Genomic DNA, 20000 nt, shown 5'->3' on the forward strand with positions numbered 1-20000 from the left:
CATATCCTGCATCTCAGTCACTTATCTGATCTGAGCGATAAGGAGAAGTTCTTCACCTCTGAGCTGTGAGTACAGATTAGTACTCTGAGTGTTTACACGTACACACTGATGTTGATTGGACATCAAAGACAAGGAAGACATATTTGTGGTGTAATCAAAGTGGAATTATGATATCTAAGTGATTCATTCCTTTAGTAAACACAGAAAGCAGACGAGCCTGTTTGAACCTGTTTACCTGCGTGAGACTTTAATATATAAAGTCTTAATAAATAAGGACGGTCGCCTCTCTATTATCAGAAAATAACAAATGCAAACCTATAAACCAAACATGGAACTGTGTGTTTGCCTGTGTGTGTGTGTGTGTGTTTGCCTGTGTGTGTGTGTGTGTGTGTGTTTGTGTGTGTGTGTGCTGACATCTGTTGCTACACGTTCTTCTTTTTCCTGTTAAACCTCCCTGTCGACGGTTTTCGCAGCGTTAATCAAAGCCGCACTGTCAGATTTCTCACATCACCGTCAGTTTGGCTGAGGCCCGACGTGCCGGTGATATAACAGCTCCTCTGGCAGAGTCTGCTCCCCAGAATGCACTGGGCTGCAGGGCGTTGGTGCTGTTGTCTAGCAGAGACTCTTTATTGACGTCTCTTCTCTTGTTCTTTTAAATTTGTTACGCTCGGAGGAATCGACTCGGCCTCAGTTCTCTTTCAGGATGCTCAGCCTCAGCTCCCAGATCTGTAACCTGATAGAATCATGGAGTCTCCTGGCTCTGGCCTTGGCGTAAACACGTGAATGTGGCAAGCACAGACTTGGCGACGACATGTTGTCTTAGCGCTCTTATGATTATGAAGAGGCTCCTCGCCACACCTGGATGTTGATTAATGAATAACCAGGCAGCTTTACTGTGCGGCTGAGGGACGACAGATGAGTTTGGGATGGAGTCCAGGTCAGCACACTGAGAGGAATGTGCGGCGCTAAGTTTAGACATCTTTATGGTTCCTGACAGTGCGGCGGAGCTAACGACACAGCTAACGACACAGCTAACGACACAGCTAACAACACAGCTAACAACACAGCTAACGACACAGCTAACAACACAGCTAACAACACAGCTTCATCTGGATCCTTGAGACAAAAGCTACTTGTGTTTTTGTTGCTAGCTTTGACACGCCGACCTTACAGCCTGTAAACGCTCCAATAAGAAGCCGCCAACTCTCTGAACCAGCACATAAACACACAGAGCCCTCAGCTTATACAGCCAGGGGAATAGAAGACTGTAAACTATAGACTACAAAGCTAAGTTATAGACTTTATACAGTCTGAAGGACCAGAACCTGTAAACCTGTCTGTTATTGATTAGCAGGTGGAGAAGTTAGAGCCTCTCTGGATCATAAAGAGCTCAAACCAGAACATGAAGAGGCAGATCTTCCTCTCAGGAGCTTTTTTCAGAGACCCAAACAGAGAATATGAGCCGTCCACTCCTCCTCCTGCAGGGGGCTGCTAATGCTGCTCTGTGTCTGCTGTGTAACGGGTTAGTGTGTGTGTGCCTGTAGACATGTCGCCAGTTTGTTTCTGGACGTCTGACAGCATGCTTGTGCCACCTAGTGGTGATGAACGACATTGTGTTTATCATTGTTTGTTCGTTTGTCTTTGCTGCGTTTGCTCTCTGCTTTTGTCAATAAGGAAGTCACTGTCACAATGCAGAACGTGTGTGTGTGTGTGTGTGTGTGAGTGTGTGATGCTGTCCTGGGTGTGGTCAGTGGTTTTGGCTTTGACAGCTTTTCTTCCATATTTATGACACACACACACACACACACACACACACACACACACAGTAAACAGTGGCTGCCAGGAGGAACTTTGTGTACGCAACATAAATGGATCAGATGCCACATTTATGATCAAAAATCAGTTTCACACACGTTTACAGCCTCCTCAATTGTTTGCTGATATTAAATCTGTCTCCCTGTAACTTCCTGTCCAGCGTGAGACTTCTGCTTCCCACCGTTGTGTCCCAATGAACCGTGATACCACTCAGCCTCGGCCTCCCGTTTTCAGTTTGCCTGTGAACTCGACCACAGAATCCTCCCACTGTTACAACCAGCTGCCCTCTGATTGGTCAGTCCCTGGGGAGGGGCGTGGCCACGGCCTGGTTGAGCTCACTTGAGTTGTCAACACAGATAAGCGTTGTCAAGGGTTACCAAGTAAGGTGTTTTTGGGAGCCAGTGTAGGCATGCATGTTTTCTCTCTCCTTCTCTCTCACACAGACACACACACACACACACACACACACACACACACACACACACACACACACACACAGAAGCAGCCTTGTTTTTGTAGCCATTTTGGAGGCGCAGCTACACTAAAGAGGATTTATTTATTTAGACACAACAGAAACAAATGTTTCTGCCCAGGAGACGCCCGGGCAGGGATTGTGTAACAAGCTGAGGGGTCAGGGATTGACCTTTAGAGACAAATACACAATTAGGAGGAGGAGGAGGAGGAGGAGGAGGAGGATGTCAGACATGAAGCAGACATCATTCCAATATGTTTACATCGACCTCTCTTTCTCACAGAATCCACAATGTTGCAAGACGAGCACGATACAAAGTCAACTTTAACAAGATACACACACACACACACGCACACACACATCAAAGCTTACTGATGTACTCATGTACACACTCACATACACATATTTGCCACTGAATCGGCAATGCAATGAGCTTAAACGCACACTAACAGCATGAGCACAGAGTTTACACACACACACACTCAGATTAATGCTGAATCAGCATCAGTTTCTGTTCCTCAGTTTTATTCGTCGTGCTTGAAATTCATTCATGTGCTTTCAGGGTGGATTGATTCAAAATCTACACAACAAAACAAAGGAGAAATCTAAGCCAAACTGCTCTCACAACAACACACACACACACACACACACACACACACACACACACACATACACACTGATTGTATCTCCTGTAGCCACACACACACCCACGTACAGTGGACCATTCATCTCATGTCTAGTTGCTGTGGATGATGTCAGACACCAGGGGGCGCTGCTCTCTTGCGCCCTCTTGTTGTGGAGAGCAGACATCTCAGCAGGACCAAGACGAGACTGTGACTGACGAGTGCCACGACAGTGTGTGTGTGTGTGTGTGTGTGTGTGTGTGTGTGTGTGTGTGTGTAGAGGGGGAGGTTTTGCACCGCCATGTTTGTTGGAAACTCTTACGTAACATCTGGCCGTTATCCAGACGTTAGGTTGAACACATCTGAGAACACGATTGAGCTCGTCCTGCCTCTGTCTCACACCTTCATCACACTCCTCCTCCTCCTCCTCCTCGCTCTTCCTCTTGCCTCTGTCAGGGAGTGGCTTCAGGTCTTCATGCGATGCTGACGTCCCCTCACACACTCGGCCCCTCCCTCTCTGCTCTGGTCTCTCTCTGTTGTTTGAGCGGCTCTAGATTCCAGAGCGGTGAGAGTTTCGGACACGCCCGAGCTCTGCCAAACAAGCTCAGCAGACTCCTCTCCTCCCACCTCCTCACCTCGTCTCCTCTCCTCTCCTCTCCTCTCCTCTCCTCTCCTCTCCTCTCCTCACCTCCTCACCTCCTCCTCTCTTCCTCTCTTCCTCTCTTCCTCTCTTCCTCTCCTCCTCTCCTCTCCTCTCCTCTCCTCTCCTCCCCCCCCTGGTGTCCCTCTGCAGCCCTTCCTCCTCTTCACTCTTCCTCCTGTTATCAGATCCCTCTATCCCTCCTGTCAGGCCCAGAGTTTCCCCCTCCACATGCAAACTTAGTTTCCACTTTGTTTTTCCTGGCCAGCAGGGGGAAGTGGGCGGGGCTCTCTGTGCCCGGGCCGTCCAATCACAGGGCTCCTGCTGCACGGGCTTGTGTGGGGAGGGGGAGGGGGAGGGGCCCAGCTGCCCACAGGCTTGTTGGTTTGCATCCAATAGGCGGAGCAGCAAGTTTTTCTCTGCTGGGTGTGTGTGTGTGTGTGTTTATGTGTGCATGTATTTGACATACACTAAAGTGACTTCATAGAGGGAATCTAGGGTAAAGCAGCCTAGAGGAGACATATAGAGGGGACACACACTCACGCTCTAACCTATGGTACGTATCAAGACACAGTTTACTCTCTAGTGTGTGTGCGTGTGTCTGCGTGGGTGTGGGTGTGGGTGTGTGTGGAAAGGCTTCCTGTTTGACTGATACGTGTCGAATCATTTTCATTTTCTGTGGTGGGGCACTGGGCACAGATGTGGCAACTTTGTGTGAAGTCATGTAGAAGCTCTCCACTCGGCTCTGCTCTCTGTAGCTTCTCTCTCTCTCTCTCTCTCTCTTTCTCTCTCTCTCTCTCTTTACTGCTGTTTGTGCTGTTTGCGCCATTTTGGAGGAAGTTCTAGAAGCCGAGTGTAGAAGTACAGCTCTCTGTTTCTGCTCTGATGTGTCGGTCTGTGCAGTTGTCACGGTAACCCAGCACATATGTGTCTCGGCCCGGCTGTGCTTCTGTAAACAGAATCATCTTGGCCCACAGGCTTCTTCTGTTTACATCCTGCTCTTCTTGCTAATTGATACAAAACTAGAGGAACCTTTCTGCTGATGGTCTGGGATTGAGAGACGTTCTTCAGCGAAGAAGAAGGTCTTTGCATCTGCTCATCAACATAGGCAAAGTTACTAAAGTCTGGAGGAGAGGGAGACCAGAATGAAACATGTTTGAGCACAGTTTGCTTCCTGTCTCAGTCCATAAACAGAATCTCCATCGATGTAAGAACAGGTTTGACTCAAAGCTTCACCCATTTGTTTACTTTTCCAAACGTCCCCTGCAGCGTCTTCACCCTCAAAATGCTGCCTCAACACTTTTAGACTGATGAATGATTCTCCTCTCGCCACTCAGCAGCTTTGCTCATTTCCACTCTAGAGGCGAGGCGATTGTCCAGCTGATGGCGTGCAGGCGGAGGACGCGACGCTCAGCTGCGTGCTTGTGGCTTTGGGGTGTGGCTCAGCGTGAGTCACCGGGCCACAGGAGCACCGGCTGCTGCTGCCGCTCTAATTGCCACTGCTTTGTGTGTTTACAGATGACAGATTCATTGTCAACTTGTTTGCATGGGGTTGGGAGATGGGCTTGTGACTTTAAGGGTGAAGTCTTGGCCTCTTAGATCATCTGACACACACACACACACACACACACACACACACACACACACACACACACACACACACACACACACACACACACACACACACACTCTACATACAAGCATCGTGTTCATGGACAGGTGGCTCACAGCAATCAACACTTTGCTTTCAAATCAAAGAGCAGCACTTTGAAACGGTTTCACGTTGCTGTAGATCTCCATTATCGAAGTTAGCTAACTGCAGATTCACAGGGTTTCCAGGTCACGTGACCATGTGTCTATTTTAGCCGCGCTCGCCCTGGTCACTCCACTCTTTCCCAGAAGCACCGTCATGCTGCCATCGGTGTCCTCTTCTAAAATACATCAGCCTGCAGCGCTGCTATACACGCTAAGTGTGTGTGTGTGTGTGCGTGTGTGTGTGTGTGTGTGTGTGTTGTCATGGATCTCTATCCTATAGCCTATACCATGACCTTTGACCCTGAACATACCTAGATGTGACAAAGCCTCAGTATAGCCTCACACAGTTCTGTTTGGGAATCAAGCACAACTTCTAGCTTCAACATCAAACAAGTGAAGAACCTGCAGAGAGGAGATGATGCAGCGTTATGGTTACCTGTGATATTATTCATTTCAGCGGTGTTGTAGTCATAGAATTCTCTGCCATCTAAACGAATAAGTAAATGACCGCTGATAGGAAATACAGACTCACAAAGAGACGACAGATAAGAGTCACAGTGTTTGCCTAAGAAAACTCTACAGACTCTAAACCCTCGCCTCATTCTGCTGCACTTCAGTCCAGCTGTCTAACAAACACACTTGTGTCCATCCATCTGTCCATCTGTCTTCTGCCAGGGACACCCTGAGACAGGTCTGTAGTCTGTCACAGGGCCCAAACACACACACACACACACACACACACAGTTTCCAACTCTAATCTTCGAATTTGAACCCAGGACCTCCCTGTTTCCACTAAGCAAAGAGTTTAGACTGAAAAACTTCACAACATTGTGTGTGTGTGTGTGTGTGTGTGTGTGTGTGTGTGTGTGTGTGTGTTTGTGTGTGTGTGTGTGTGTGTGTGTGTGTGTGTGTGTGTTTGTGTGTGTGTGTGTGTGTGTGTGTGTGTTGCGTGTCTTTGTAATGCTGCTCTGGGAGGCGTGTGGAATGTAGGAATGCAGTGAGGAAAGCTGGTGAAGGGTTTGGTTTGGTCACAGGTGAGAGACGGGGACAGAAGCTTCAGAGTTTGTTCCTCCATGAACGTTGGGGACAGAGAAAATCAGTCAATCAATCACAAATCAATAGCCGGGTGAATTTAATGAAGCTGCTTTAGTGAGTAGCCCAAAGTTGTGGCACAAAATTTTGTGCAAAAGTTGTCGGTTGTTAACGTTCAGCCTTATCTGTAAACGTTACCCTGGCATTTACATTTAAAGTTACACTTCCATCTCCTTGTGTCTCCACTCTTCATCTTCCTCTTCTTTTGTTCCCGTGCTGGTTTCAGTCGCCGTCCCGTCTCTGGCTCTGATGCTCTGTGGCAGACCTAGGCTTCTTTTGTTTGTTTGCCTGTTGGAGAAGAAACTACCTGGGCGGTTCACTGTGTGTGCCGGCCTAACCTGTCTTTGTCAACCAGCTTATCAACATAATGGCAGGGCACCGCTCAGGCTCAGCCCGCAGGCACGCTCCCTCAGTCTGAGCTCAGTGGCAGAGGCGGCTCTTAGAATCCTTGAAAATCATTACATTTGGTGAAATCTCTTAAATGGAAACGTGTGTCGTCGTGAGGGAACGTTGTGAAACAATCGCCACATTGTTTAGAGAGCATAGTTAGGAATGTATGTGAGGGGGTCAAAGGTCACAGAGCTTCATCACATGTCCTGTGCATTCCAGCATCTGGTTCCAGTTTGTTTTAGTTCTGTTTCTTTGCTCTTATGTTTTTGTCAGATTAGTCAATAAAACCCTGTCAGTCAACTTCCTTTGGTTCCAACCGACACAAACTAAGAGACTGAAGTTTGAAAGCATGAAGCCGCTGGTCTGCTCCCTGAGAGGAGGCGTGCTCCTGCAGAGATTGATGTGGTTTGTTTACTTCCTGGAGGAGGTCATAGGGTAGAGTCAGGGGTTTGGAGCCGCACGTGCAGGCCGGCGCTGGTGTGACCTGATGGTTGGTGAACGTCTGGTCTGGTGGCAGCGTGACACAAAGTCACCAAACCAACAGACCGTTTCCATCACAAGGCACAGGTTTAGTTGCTTAGTAACGATCAATATTTACTGCAGCAAGAGAGAGGCATAACAGGACGCAACTTCCTGTAGCCGTGGGTGCTCTGTGTGATGAAGACCTCACTTCCTCTCAGCTTGAAGAAGAGACTGAACTCGAGTGTTTTAGTTCACATTCATCAGAACTTTGTCGCATGAAGAATCTGAGCGTTGACTTCTCTTCACTTTCCATCAATGATTAATGCAGAACTTCCCTTTCTCAACGTTTTTATGAGGCAATGTGAGATGAATCAAGCAGAGTTCCTTCTCCTTTCCCTTCCTACTGACTCCTGGGGCGTGGAAGGCGTTAAAGGTCTTCTATCTTCATCACCAGCCTGTATCTGGAAGAGACGTGGACGTGATTCAGCCCCAGGAGGAGCTGTGACCTCGTTCCTGTTAAATGTAACACCAGCGTGTCTGGAGAATCATTTCTAAATGCAGAGTGATGCGTCTTCACTGCATGTTCTCCAGACTCTCGTCTATTCTTTCCCCTCGTCTGTTCTTGTTTACACACACACACACACACACACACATACACACACACACACACAAAAGTCTGATCAGCTGAGTGTCGCCTTCTAAACGTTATCCTCACCTGGCTTGACAGGTTGCCTCAGTCAGAGGCTCACAGGTGCTCAGACGGTGGATCATGTTCACTCCACACCAGTGCCACTGATTTGTTTCTCACAGGACTCTAAAGCTGTGGAGACCAGGATCTAACCCCGAACCCTCAGGACAGACAAACGCACACAAACTCATCCAAATATAGAACAAACTTCAATTCTTAATAAAATGCAAGTCCAGTCAACACAAAAACAACAGCAAAATATTTGATGCAATTCAGAATGACTCACAACCCCCGAGCGATACAGACACACAACAGTCACACAACAGTCACACAACAAACAGTGTTATGCTCAAACAAAACGCTCAGAAGACAGTACAGTATTTACTCCTTCATTACCCAGAATTCCATAGCCAGCAGACGGTGCAGTGCAGTGGCCTAGCCTGAGTTTCCTGTCCTTCCACCCAGAATGATAGAGGGTTAGGCTTAATGTGAGCCAGGTGCTCCCCTGGCATCCTGAGGTAACAAGGCGAGTAACCACCTGGAGGTCTGAGCGACACGGCGGCCCTCAGACCCCTCCTTTGACCAATCAGAGTGGAGATTACAAGCTGGCGGTGCAGTGAAACGTGTCGCTGTGTGCTGAAGCATTTAATGACCCGTTTGCTTACACTCAGTCTTTATCAGCTACAAATCAGTTTACCGAGCGGATCCTACAGGTGTTTGTAATAAACTGACCTCTACCTCTGCTACAGCCGCTCAGCTTGACCCCGTGACCTCTTGTGAATGATTTCCACTCATAAACACACACACACACTCCACCCTGAGCTCAGTGAAGTGTCTGTGTCATAATGTGAGTGTGACGCAGCACAGTAATGTCCTCTAACAGGCCGGGTCAGCTGTGACTCTGCACCCACACAAAGGCCGACAGGGCGTGAGGCTCTGTGACTCTGTGGCTCTGTGACTCTGTGGCTCTGTGGCTCTGTGACTCTGTGGCTCTGGGGCTCTGTGACTCTGCGGCTCTGCGACTCTGTGGCTCTGTGGCTCTGTGACTCTGTGACTCTGTGGCTCTGTGACTCTGTGACTCTGTGGCTCTGTGACTCTGTGACTTTGTGGCTCTGGGGCTCTGTGACTCTGTGGCCCTGTGACTCTGTGGGGTTGTCGTGCGGAGGCTCGTCTGCTTTTGTTTACTTGGCATGTGAAAGGAACTGGGCCGGGCTGCGTGTCACAGGACTCCACCTGGAGACTCGCCTGCGTGCCTCACTGCCCCTCTCTAAAGGGTTATAAAGGATAATGTTTCAATACTTTCCCTTCTGTACAACAAATACAGTACGCTTGTAGAAATGATCCTTGGGTCAGAATCAGATGCTAACGCTAACCCTGCTTATCAAAGACATAAATATATTCAGTTTATTCATTTTAAATACATTTGCACCAATTTCAGGCTTCTGCTGAGAGAAATAGTCCCGTTGCTGCTAGCTTAGCAATGTAAACAATGTAAACAATGGCAGCAGGGTCAAACATACTAGCAAGCTACGTATAGCTGCTACATTTTGCCTGCCTGCCTGTTGTCCAAAACAACAGAGACAGGGTTTCATACTTTAACTCCTTTGTTACTATCATCACTCAAAACTGAAACCAAGACTTTGAGGTCAGCTGATCCAGTCCATGGTGTCAGACATGCTAACCTGCGACACAGTAACGGCTTTTATCACATTTAAGTTAAATTGCACATTCCCATCGATTGTGAGGTGTGACGAAGTGAACACGAAGTCTTTTAGGACGTTGATGTTTACATTTTCTGGCATTTCATGCTGGAAAAATCGTGACACTACACCCTCGTTAGGCGGCAACGCTAGTTTGTAGCGAAATGCTTGTTTGTAGCTTGCAAGGAAAGCTGGTAACTCCTGGAGTACTAAAGCTAAGCAAAGTAGCTCAGCTATATGAAACAGCAGCTAACACCTCAGCCCCCTGGATCAAGGTCAGAGGTCATTGTGAATAATGAACATGTGGCTTTGTTGCTAAAATGCATAAGAGCAGATGTTGGTCACATGATTGAGGGCGCTTGTTTTAAATACACAAATGTCATCTAAAGAGCCACAATCTGTGAAGTAAGCTAACGTTGAAGGCAGGCGTTTAGCTTGGCTCAGCTGATCTTCACTTCACATATTTTAATACGTACGTGTTGTAACTCAGTGACTGAAGGCTGTAAGTAACAGAGAGCATTGGACTCTTATTGAATCAGACGTCACATGAGATGAAACAAACGTGACGAGAAATGAAGATGTTCAACGCCCCACAAGCTCTCTGAGAAAGACTCTCTGTTGCCCCCTGTGGCGTTTTCGGGGCGGCGCATATGGCATTTAGGCCTTTTGTGGTGAAAATACAGTGTGTGTGTGTGTGTGTGTGTGTGTGTGTGTGTGTGTGTGTCGCTCCGCAGCCTGAAGGATTCCTGAAATAATTAGAGAAATGTTCTTTTCTTGGAATTCCTTTTGTTATGTTCACTACATTAACCTCTCCCTCTCTCTCTCTCTCTGCCCCTCCCTCTCCCTCTCCTCTCTCTCTCTCTCTCTCTCCAGTCTCAGCCGAGCCAGGCCACACCCAAGCCGGCCTCCACTGTGAAGCCTGCAGAGTTTGAGGTATTGAACATTCCTCCGCTCCCTCATCGACCCCTCCCTCCTCATTAACTCAGTTCATCAGTTTGGCTGACCTCTGACCCCCCCCCCTTTATCTGCATTACATTGTTACTTCCTTTCCTGTTCCAGCAGCCAGGTTTAATGTTTTAGTAGCCGTTTTGAGTCGAAGAGGCTTCAGCTCAGCAGAGTAAAGAGAGCGCTGTTGTTTTCCTTCCATTCAAACACAGACGAGGTAACACCCAGTTCCTCAGGTTAACCCTTTCATGCTGCACCTAAACAATAGCCTGAGATCAAAATATCCACAATGGCCATCTGAAAACAATTAGACTGACTTCAATAAGGCTTGACTCAGATGTTTAAGACATCAGTCGTGTTTTCATTCCTGTATTTATGCAAAAACGAAGGCGAATCCCTTGAGAAGCGTATCGAGTTCAAACGCAAACAGATTGCGTTTCATGTAATCATGTCACATTACGCCATGTTTGCTTTCCTCATCCGGCCACATTGAGATCAGTCAACATGGAGCAGCATGTGAGGATCCAGTTGGTCGGTCGTGACGTCTTCCTGTCTGCCAGCGTTCCTCTGCTGGACACTTTGTTTGTGTGGAATGTTGTTGACTTCAGGGACAAAAGGATTCCCGCCGCCGTCTCCATAGAGAAGTGCGGCTCGCTGCAAAGACACAACGTATATCAGCCTCGAGAGTCCCACAGCTGAGCCTAGTTCAGCTTTAGCCGAGTCTGTTTTGGCCTCTTGCTTGTTGAGAAAAGCCGTGTAGTTATTTTGAACCTGGCTGATTGTAGAAATCCCTGGCAAACATCACGGTTTAATAATATAACAGTGACAGAGTCGCTTACAGGCTCACTCGCTTCATCCCCCTCAGTTATAATTGACTCTTGTTAGCAGCTGACCTTGGTCTTCCTCTTCATCCAGGATAACTTTGCCAGCCGGTCGAGTTTCACCGGTGGTGTGTGTAAGGAGTGCAACGAGCTGCATGTGTGTTACACTGACACACACAGCAGTGTGACGTGTACAGGTCCTTTGTTATTGATCTGCTTTCTAAATGAGTGTTTGTCATGAGGTATCATCTGATCTGCTGTCAGAAGCAAACCATCGTCTTCTCTCACACCTTCACACCCGGTGCTTTACAGAAGGCCTCAGCATCGTCAGCGTCGTCCGCCATGGCTACAAAGCCTACGCTGGTTACTACGGCAACAGGCAGTGCCGCAGGAAGTGCTATGAAAGGGGGAGGAGGCGTGACTGCTGGGACGGCAGGAAAAGACAAAGCTAAAGCCAAGCTGGAGGTAGATGGACCCCTGCTGTGACCTCACCTGAGCACTGAGCACCTGCTTCTGTCTCTGCTCTGGTGCCTCTGTTCTGACCTTTGACCTGGGTTTCACTGGTTCCTTCTTGAATGTGACACACTCTTCTCACCTGGGCCCTCATTAATCCACACGCCTGCCTTTGACCTTTGACACGCTCAGAGGCTGCAGCAATGAGCTGTCGTGCCGTCACGCTTGGGATGAAGGGTTTCACAAAGTGTGTGTGTGTGTGTGTGTGTGTGTGTGTGTGTGTGTGTGTGTGTGTGCGCGCGCTGTCTGCTGGGCCGGTGAATAACATTCTGCTAACACCCTCTGAACTCGTGCTCCTTGGTTTGTAGACTGCTAACACTACATCGACAGCTGTGACCGTCATTGACATGGCGACTACTGAGACCACTGTTATTGACATGACATCATCTGCGGCGAGGGGCGGTCCTAAAGAGACCTCCAAGGTAAAGGTGTCGCTAAAGTGATATGCTGCTAAGTTTAGTTAGATACAAATACGTTCATGTGTGACCTTTGACCCCAAAGGTCAAAGGTCACACGTGAACCCGCTCTATTGTAACTTCCTAGTCAGTCTATACTTCCATTCTAACTCTCCAACCAACATCAAACATCCCACTGACCTGGTTTGGATGAAAGCATTTACTAAACTGGCTCTATCACTTTAAATGGACCGTATTTCCTGCACCAAACTGAAATGAAAACCAACTTGCAGGTACTTGAAACTTGTTTGCCATGTCATCTGTGTGATGGATGACGAGCTACAATAAAGGCGAATGGCGCCGCCCAAGCATGCAGTGACGCACAACTGTGAGTGAATCAAGATGCTTAAAGAGCAACAACATTGAACCCAAACAAACCAGCAAATTCACAAGTCAGGTCAGGTTCATGTGGATCAGTGTCATCTGTAGGGGAAGTAAGGTGAGCTAACGTAGGCGAGGATGCAAGCGAGTTAGAGTGAGACCAAGGTATAAACGCACACATGAGTCCTGAGCCAGAGAGAGGACGTCGAGTACACAAATGTCTCGACAGGCGTCTTAGTCTTTAGAGACTTAAGAGTTTGACCTTCTGAACGTAAAGCTTTAGACCTTCTCAGCTGGAGTCTCACATTTCAGACGTTGGAGCATCCAGAGTACACAAACGCTGAAGGCTTTGTTTTTTTAACGCTTCATCACGGCTGTTTACAGTCCTTGATCACCTGTGACAAGTTTCAAGTCCCTGTAAGCTGCCAAACCCCCGGCCTGGTGCTTTCACCGCCAACACCGATCAAAGGTCAGACCATCAGACGAGAGAGGGAGATCTGGCCTGCGATCGCTTCCTCTTCTGTTCTTACTAAATATACTCTACTAAGTGTTTTCTACAATCCTTGGTCTCCATGTTTACTGGCTTAGTAATACTGTGTCTTGTGCTGTGAGTAACCTTCTGGCTCCATGTTTGTAGACGACGCCGTCCTCCACAGTCAAAGCTCCGGCTCCTGCTCCTGCTCCTGCTCCTGCTCCTGCAGCGACAGGCAAACCTAAAGAGTCGCCCAAACTGGCTGGCAAGGTAGATTCAACAGCCGCAGGTTCCTCTTCACCGCCTCCACGGCTCATCTTCGCTCAATGCTTCTCGCTTCTTCATCCCAGAGCTTTGCCAGCTTTTGTTGAATCAGCAGGAACCTTTTGCTCTTCGTCTCTTGACTGAAGATACCAAAGATTCTGTCATTGGATCAGCATCACCAGGAGGAAACACGTTGAGGCGTGAAGCTTAGCTGGGTTTTCATCTTTGGTTTCCTTCACTGCACATCTGGCTGCACGTCTGCACTCACAGTCTTCAGGCTGGTGGCGGTTCTTGCGGCTGACGTCGGTTTCTCGCTGTCCTTTTGTTTCAGCTCTTTCTTCCTTAGTAATTAAAGTCAGATTCTTATAAATCGTGACCTTTGACGTGGATTTTGAATTCATTGTCACAACATCCTGTACCGATCCTGCTAAGGCGCCTGAGGCACGCCATGGGTTAATCCTACATTGTTATTGTCTGGTTGTGTTGTGATCCTGCTGCTCTGGGTTGCAGGTGCAGGTGGAGGTTCCCCGTACAGCCACGGCCACAGCGGCGGCTAAAGGAGCCAAACAGGTAAAGACCCAGCTCAGAGCGTTCCTGCATGTGGTTTGGAAAGCATGTTAGCATGTAAGCATGTTGCTCCAGTGTGTTGAGATGTTGTTGCATGTCCAGGCGCCTGCGTTGGATCCTCTGGATGCTCTGGCCAGCAGTCTTCCAGCAGCTCAACCTCTCATCCCGCTGCAGCCGGCGCTCACACGGCCAGAGGTCAAAGAGGTACAGCAGAGCCACAACGCTCCAGAGCTTTACAGTGCAGCACCATCACGCTTGGCTGTGTGTGTGTGTGTGTGTGTAATGGTGTGTTGCATGTGTCGCAGCATGATGTTACCTCAGAGAAGGCCGCAAAGTGTGGAGAAAGAGACGACACGCTTCCTCCAGGATACAGATTTGAAGATATGGTTAGTCTGTCACTTCCAGGCATCGTCCCACTGATCCAGGAGGATTATTGATCTATGATTTGATCGATTTGAAGTCGTGTAAGTTCAGCTTGTTCACAGTTTGTTGCGTCATCATGCAAATGTCTCTCTGTGTTTTCCAGGTTAAAGGTCCAGCAGATCTCAAACCAAAGGACGTTCCTGTAAGTGTGACAGATGATACACACACACACACAAACACATATGAGCTTCTGGTTCCTCTAAAGGGGGGAATGTAGAGTTGCACTGTGAGCTGTTGTCTCAGCAACCAGGACAGGATCCACCTCCTCTGTTGGAACCAGTTGCCTCTTGTCAAAGTGACGCGCACACACACACACACACACACACACACACACACACACACACACACGCGCACGCCCACATGTAGCTAGCTCTCTGTTTGCTCAGCCTCAGCACACCCATATTTGCATTGCTCTGCCTGCTCCCACCTCTCCTTGTTGTCTTTTTTTCCTCCTCTGTGTGTTTTCGTCTTCTCAGTTTGTATTCCAGCGTCTCTTTGCCAAATCAAAGCTCTTGATCTGTCAGATGTTTAAGGTTATCAGTGGAATGCTTTGGGTGTGTCTGTACTTTCCCTGCCTGCTGTCTGCTTGGCATTACTCGTCCTGGTCTGGCACGCCCCCTAGTGGAGGATCATGTGCCAGGCTTTAATGGAATCTGAAGCTGTTTCACCTGGAGTGCTTTGTGACGCTCTGCCCTCCTGTCTCCTCCTCCAGAAGCCCATGAGCACAGATCAAGCCCTGGACTGTCTCTCCTTCGGCTTCACCAGCAGCGCCGCACCAGCAGAGGTCAGAGGTCGAACACGTCACTCTCGGCTCCTTGCTGATACCTCACTGCAGTGTCGTCTAAGAAGCCTTCTGTTTTGTTTTTGGGTTTAGAAAGTGGACAAGGTGGACGGCGTCAGCGCCTCATCTGCCGCCCCGGCTAACTTTGCACCTCCTCCTGGGAAGGTACAGTGAGATCAGATCACTCCACACGTCCATCTGTCAGAAGGTCCTTGTATTTGTAATCGTCTGTGTTCTTGTTGTTTGCTGGCTGTAGAAAGTGGATCCCTGTCCTAATCCTCCTGTGGTCGTGTGTCCTGCTCCTGTCCTGCCCGTCTGTACTGCTCTTCCTGTGGTCGTGTGTCCTGCTCCTGTCCTGCCCGTCTGTACTGCTCCTCCTGTGGTCGTGTGTCCTGCTCCTGTCCTGCCCGTCTGTACTGCTGCTCCTGTGGTCGTGTGTCCTGTTCCTGTTCCTGTCTTGCCCGTGTCTACTGCTGCTTCTGCCGGCAAGAAGGCAAAGATTGAGAAACCTGTTGCCAATGTGACTCTGAAGGCTGGAGTGGACACCAAGCCTAAGACTGACCCGGTGAGACACAGGAGATGGAGGTTGCCTTGTCTCCTGGAATCATGATTTTGCATGGGTAGTTTACAAATGAGCTGTCCCTTGTGTCCTCAGGGTGACCTCATGTCTCTGGACGCCCTCAGTGCTCTGGGCGACAGCTTGGCCGCCCCTGAACCTAAACCTGAACTTCCCAAACTGAGACCTGAGGACATCGTCCATGTAGGAACAACAACAGAGCCGGAGAAACGATGATCAAGCTGCGTCTCCCAACCACAGAAATCGCTCAATTGTTCTTCTTTTTGTTTTGCCAGGAGGGGAAGGTGGTGGATGAGGAGGGAGTGCTGGTCGGCGTGAGGGAGGACACGCTCCCTCCAGAGTACAGGTTCACAGAGGACAAAGACCTCCCGCCTCCCAAACCTGAGGTGAGACAGGAACAAACACTGACAAGGTCTCCAGACTGAACTTTCAGTTTAGGGTCAAATCGAATGTTGCAGCTAGTTGATGTCACTCGTTGATGTTCTCAAACAAATCAAATCGATTTGATCTGAACTTTTTCACCGAAAGTCTGGACTTTTTATCCTTTTCCTTGAGTTTTCTGCCAAAAACCTCTTTTCTTCTTCTGTAACATTATTTGTGGTCTGCAGACTCACAAAAACATGTATCTGCTGCCTCCTACTGGGCCTTTGCAGCACTGCCGTGCAGCACTGCTTCATGTTCCCAGGAACGTCCACGAACTAAACTTTAAATGATAGAAAAGTCAAGGATGAGTGTTACTTTGTTACTTTCTCACCTTCTGTGTTTCCCCTCCTCCTCCTCCTCTCATCCTCCAGCCCATCATGGACACTGCTGAGGCTCTGGACTTCTTGTCTGGAGGTTTCGAGTCCTGCTCTGCAGCTCCTACCGTCCAGGCTCCTCTTCCTCAGGTACTCTTCACTTTCATCCCCTTTGGTACCTTTCACCTTTAGATACCAGTCAGGTTCAATCTGACCCATTGTGACATGTGAGGCGTCCGGTGGTGGTGGGTCTGTAGCATCTGTCTCTGATGTCTCTGATGTCTCTACTGTCTCATATAATGCTGCTGTAGAAGGTCAAACCCTGTCCTCCTCCTGTGGCCGTGTGTCCTGCTCCTCCTGCCGACAAGAAGGCAAGGATGGAGAAAGCCTCAGACGCCTTCTCCCTGCAGGCTGGACTCACCCCTGCTCCCTTCAAGGTACAGAGATCTCTCGCCTCCTTTTCCGGCAGAAGCAGCAAGTTTGTCACAAAATAACAAACTGGTAAGGAAACAGGTGAGACTTCAATCTCTGCTCTCTGCTTGTGAAGGCGTCTCCTCCGACTGATAAGAAGTCCAAGCTGACGAAACCTGCACTGGACAGCACAGACGGCACCAAGCCCAAGACCGACGGGGTGAGACAGAGGATCATATTTTTGCAGAAGTTAGAGATATGCTTCACTTCTGTGTTTAAACAGCAGAATGACAAACATCCTCCTCCTCCTCTCATGTCCTCAGGGTGACTCCATGTCTCTAGACGCCCTCAGCGCTCTTGGCGACACCTTGGCAGACGCTGAGCCGGCGCCCAAACTCCCCGATCTCAAACCAGAGGACATCATCTCTGTAGGAGCGCTAACATTCCTTCACAATCCCAGAAAGGCTTGTTGAGTACGTACATTTTCTGACCTTCTTCTCTTCCATCTCTCACAGGAGCCCAAGGTGGTGGACGAAGAGGGTGTGTTGGTCGGTGTGAGGGAGGACACGCTCCCTCCAGACTACAGGTTCAAAGAGGACAAACTCAAAGACCTCCCTGCTCTTAAACCTGAGGTGAGACCGGGTCAGATACTTTGAGGGCTCTCAACGTTTTCTCTCCTAAGAAATGTTTAACACAAAAGTACAAACACTAAACATCTGACTCCTCCTCCTTCTCCTCCTCTCGTCCTCCAGCCCACCATGGACACTGCCGAGGCTCTGGACATTCTCTCTGGAGGCTTTGAGCCCTGCTCTGTAGCTCCTGCTGTCCAGGTTCCTGTTGTCAAGGCTCCCTCTGCCCCTCCTGCACAGGTAACAGAGCTGCTAGTTATGATCACGATGAGAAATAAAGTCCCTCTTTGGTATTAACCGAGGACATGATGTGTTCTCCAGTGTCACGCTCTCCCATGTAAAACCATGCCTGAACCTGAGATGATTTCGGCTCTGGACCAGCTTGCTGGAGACTTTGTGGCTCCGACTAAAGCAGCTGGAGTTCAGGCCCCCGTCCCTCCATCTGCCAAGAAGCCACAGGTACCAAACCACCGTCTGAATGTGCCTCAATACCAGCTGACGTCTTCTTCAGGATTGACTATATCGCAGCGTTTATGTTGTCTCTGCAGAAATCTGTGTGTCCTCCAGGCAAACCTGCCGTCACTCCCATCAAGACACAAGCAAAAGCCACCACTGAGCAGGTAACCATGGGAACACAAAGCCTCTAAAACAGGAACCGCTGTAAGAGTTTGTTATCTGAATGATGACAGAGACATTTGTCCCCCTCTGTCCCCTCCTCAGACTGACTCCATGTCTCTGGACGCCCTCAGCGCTCTGGGCGACACTTTGGCAGAAGCAACGCCAAAACCTGAACTTCCCAAACTGAGACCTGAGGACATCGTCCATGTAGGAGCACAAACAACACAGGCAGAGAGACGTGATGGAGTCTCCAAATGTCTAACTTGTTCTTTTTCTTCTTTTCCCCTTGACAGGAGGGGAAGGTGGTGGAGGAGGAGGGAGTGTTGGTTGGCGAGAGGGACGACACGCTCCCTCCAGAGTACAGGTTCACAGAGGACAAACTCAAAGACCTCCCTGCTCCTCAACCTGAGGTGAGACACACACACACACACACACACACCGCCAAACATTCTCTGATTCGTCAACGATGTCCTCCAAATTTTGTCTCCCAAGAAAAGTTTAACACTAAAGTACAAACCTCCAAACAAAAGCTGAACATTAACACACAGAACATCTGACTGAGTCTGCTGCACGTCCTCCTCCCCCTCCTCCTCCTCCTCCTTCTCCTCCTCCTCTCGTCCTCCAGCCTTCCATGGACACTGCCGAGGCTCTGGACATTCTGTCTGGAGGCTTCGAGTCCTGCTCTGTTGCTCCTGCTGTCCAGGCTCCTGTTGTCAAGGCTCCTGCTGTGGCCCCGTCGGCTCCTCCTGCACAGGTACTAACTCACTGCTATGGATTGGTATTGATTGACCAAGCATAAATGGACGACATAAGGGAATGAATGGGGGGGGGGGAGGGAGGGAGAGAGAGAGAGAGAGAGAGAGAGAGAGAGAGAGAGAGATCTGACTCAGGTCCATAACAACCCCCCTCTTAAAAACAATCAAACATATCTCTTCTCCTCAGAAACCGTCTCATCTTCTAAGAACACAAACAAGGAAGTCAACCTGAGTCTTCCTCACAGTTTCCCTCCAGCAGGGGGCGCGTTAAGCTTCTGTGTTCTCCACATGGAAAGACGCTGCTCACATATCAATGAGAAGTCTGAATGATGTCATGTTCTGACGTAGACGTGCGTTTCTCTCCTCCAGGCTCCTGCAGACTTCGCCCTCGACGCCTTGTTAGACGACTTTGTTGCACCTGCTGTCGCTCCGTCAGTGAAATCTGCAGCTGCTGGTCCCACACAAAGTTCACCCCAGGTAGACACACACACATACACACACACACACACACACACACACAGAGCGAGAGAGAGAGAGAGAGGTGGAGTTGAGTTGTGCTTCTAAATAAGGTCGTGTCTGAATTTCTCCTGAATTTGTGCGTGTGTGTGTGTGTGTGTAGGTGCCCCCACCTGACGCCCTGGAGGCTCTGTCTGACACCTTGATGGACATCACCCCCACCCCCGCCCCCGCCCCAGTCCTTCCAAAGAACGTGGTGAAGGTAAAACATGCTAACAGAACACGCATCCATGTAAACGTCTCCCGCTTCGTCCGGCTCCGCCTTCAAAGCCGCCTGGTGTGTTCGCTTTGTTGCAGGAGAAGAAGATTTTAGAGGAGAGGCTGATAAAGATGGGGGAGAGAGACGACTCGCTGCCCCCCGAGTACCGACCCACCGAGGAGGATCTCAAGGTAGAACCTCACCCGGAGATTAGGTTAACTGTAGTGACATCATATCTAACCTGAGTAGACCCTCAGGTGTGGAAGAGCCGCCGAAAGCTCCAAGACGTGAAGATTCAAGTTTGGTTAGAAGCAAATATGCTCACTGTTGCCCCGGAAACTGTTTTCCTGTGATGTTTG

The 20000-nt window shown here is 49.1% G+C and overlaps 1 protein-coding gene across 16 annotated transcripts in view; it reads left to right on the forward strand.

The window, feature by feature from the left end:
- The window catches only part of cast (calpastatin), a 28695-nt gene that overhangs the window by 7063 nt on the left and 1632 nt on the right, over window positions 1-20000 (forward strand). For 6 of the 16 annotated variants that reach the window (XM_076136895.1, XM_076136896.1, XM_076136892.1 and 3 more), the window contains 27 exons: window positions 10511-10570; window positions 11716-11868; window positions 12225-12338; window positions 13330-13434; window positions 13939-13998; window positions 14098-14199; window positions 14301-14381; window positions 14522-14560; window positions 15131-15202; window positions 15293-15364; window positions 15456-15764; window positions 15855-15959; window positions 16052-16162; window positions 16571-16663; window positions 16825-16950; window positions 17061-17144; window positions 17248-17352; window positions 17440-17556; window positions 17677-17793; window positions 17875-18012; window positions 18102-18173; window positions 18274-18378; window positions 18465-18581; window positions 18797-18925; window positions 19296-19403; window positions 19546-19644; window positions 19740-19832. In XM_076136895.1, the coding sequence (XP_075993010.1) occupies window positions 10511-10570; window positions 11716-11868; window positions 12225-12338; window positions 13330-13434; window positions 13939-13998; window positions 14098-14199; window positions 14301-14381; window positions 14522-14560; window positions 15131-15202; window positions 15293-15364; window positions 15456-15764; window positions 15855-15959; window positions 16052-16162; window positions 16571-16663; window positions 16825-16950; window positions 17061-17144; window positions 17248-17352; window positions 17440-17556; window positions 17677-17793; window positions 17875-18012; window positions 18102-18173; window positions 18274-18378; window positions 18465-18581; window positions 18797-18925; window positions 19296-19403; window positions 19546-19644; window positions 19740-19832 (2886 nt within the window). Of the gene's footprint in view, window positions 1-3958; window positions 4107-10510; window positions 10571-11715; window positions 11869-12224; window positions 12339-13329; window positions 13435-13938; window positions 13999-14097; window positions 14200-14300; window positions 14382-14521; window positions 14561-15130; window positions 15203-15292; window positions 15365-15455; window positions 15765-15854; window positions 15960-16051; window positions 16163-16570; window positions 16664-16824; window positions 16951-17060; window positions 17145-17247; window positions 17353-17439; window positions 17557-17676; window positions 17794-17874; window positions 18013-18101; window positions 18174-18273; window positions 18379-18464; window positions 18582-18796; window positions 18926-19295; window positions 19404-19545; window positions 19645-19739; window positions 19833-20000 lie in introns of those variants that run through there. The other 10 variants (XM_076136904.1, XM_076136901.1, XM_076136902.1 and 7 more) reach the window with 8 other exon arrangements.

This window comes from Genypterus blacodes, unplaced genomic scaffold (genome assembly GCF_046128005.1).
Source record: "Genypterus blacodes isolate CSIRO-AG114 ecotype Tasmania unplaced genomic scaffold, CSIRO-AGI_Gbla_v1 ptg000284l_1, whole genome shotgun sequence".
NCBI classification, from domain to species: domain Eukaryota; kingdom Metazoa; phylum Chordata; class Actinopteri; order Ophidiiformes; family Ophidiidae; genus Genypterus; species Genypterus blacodes.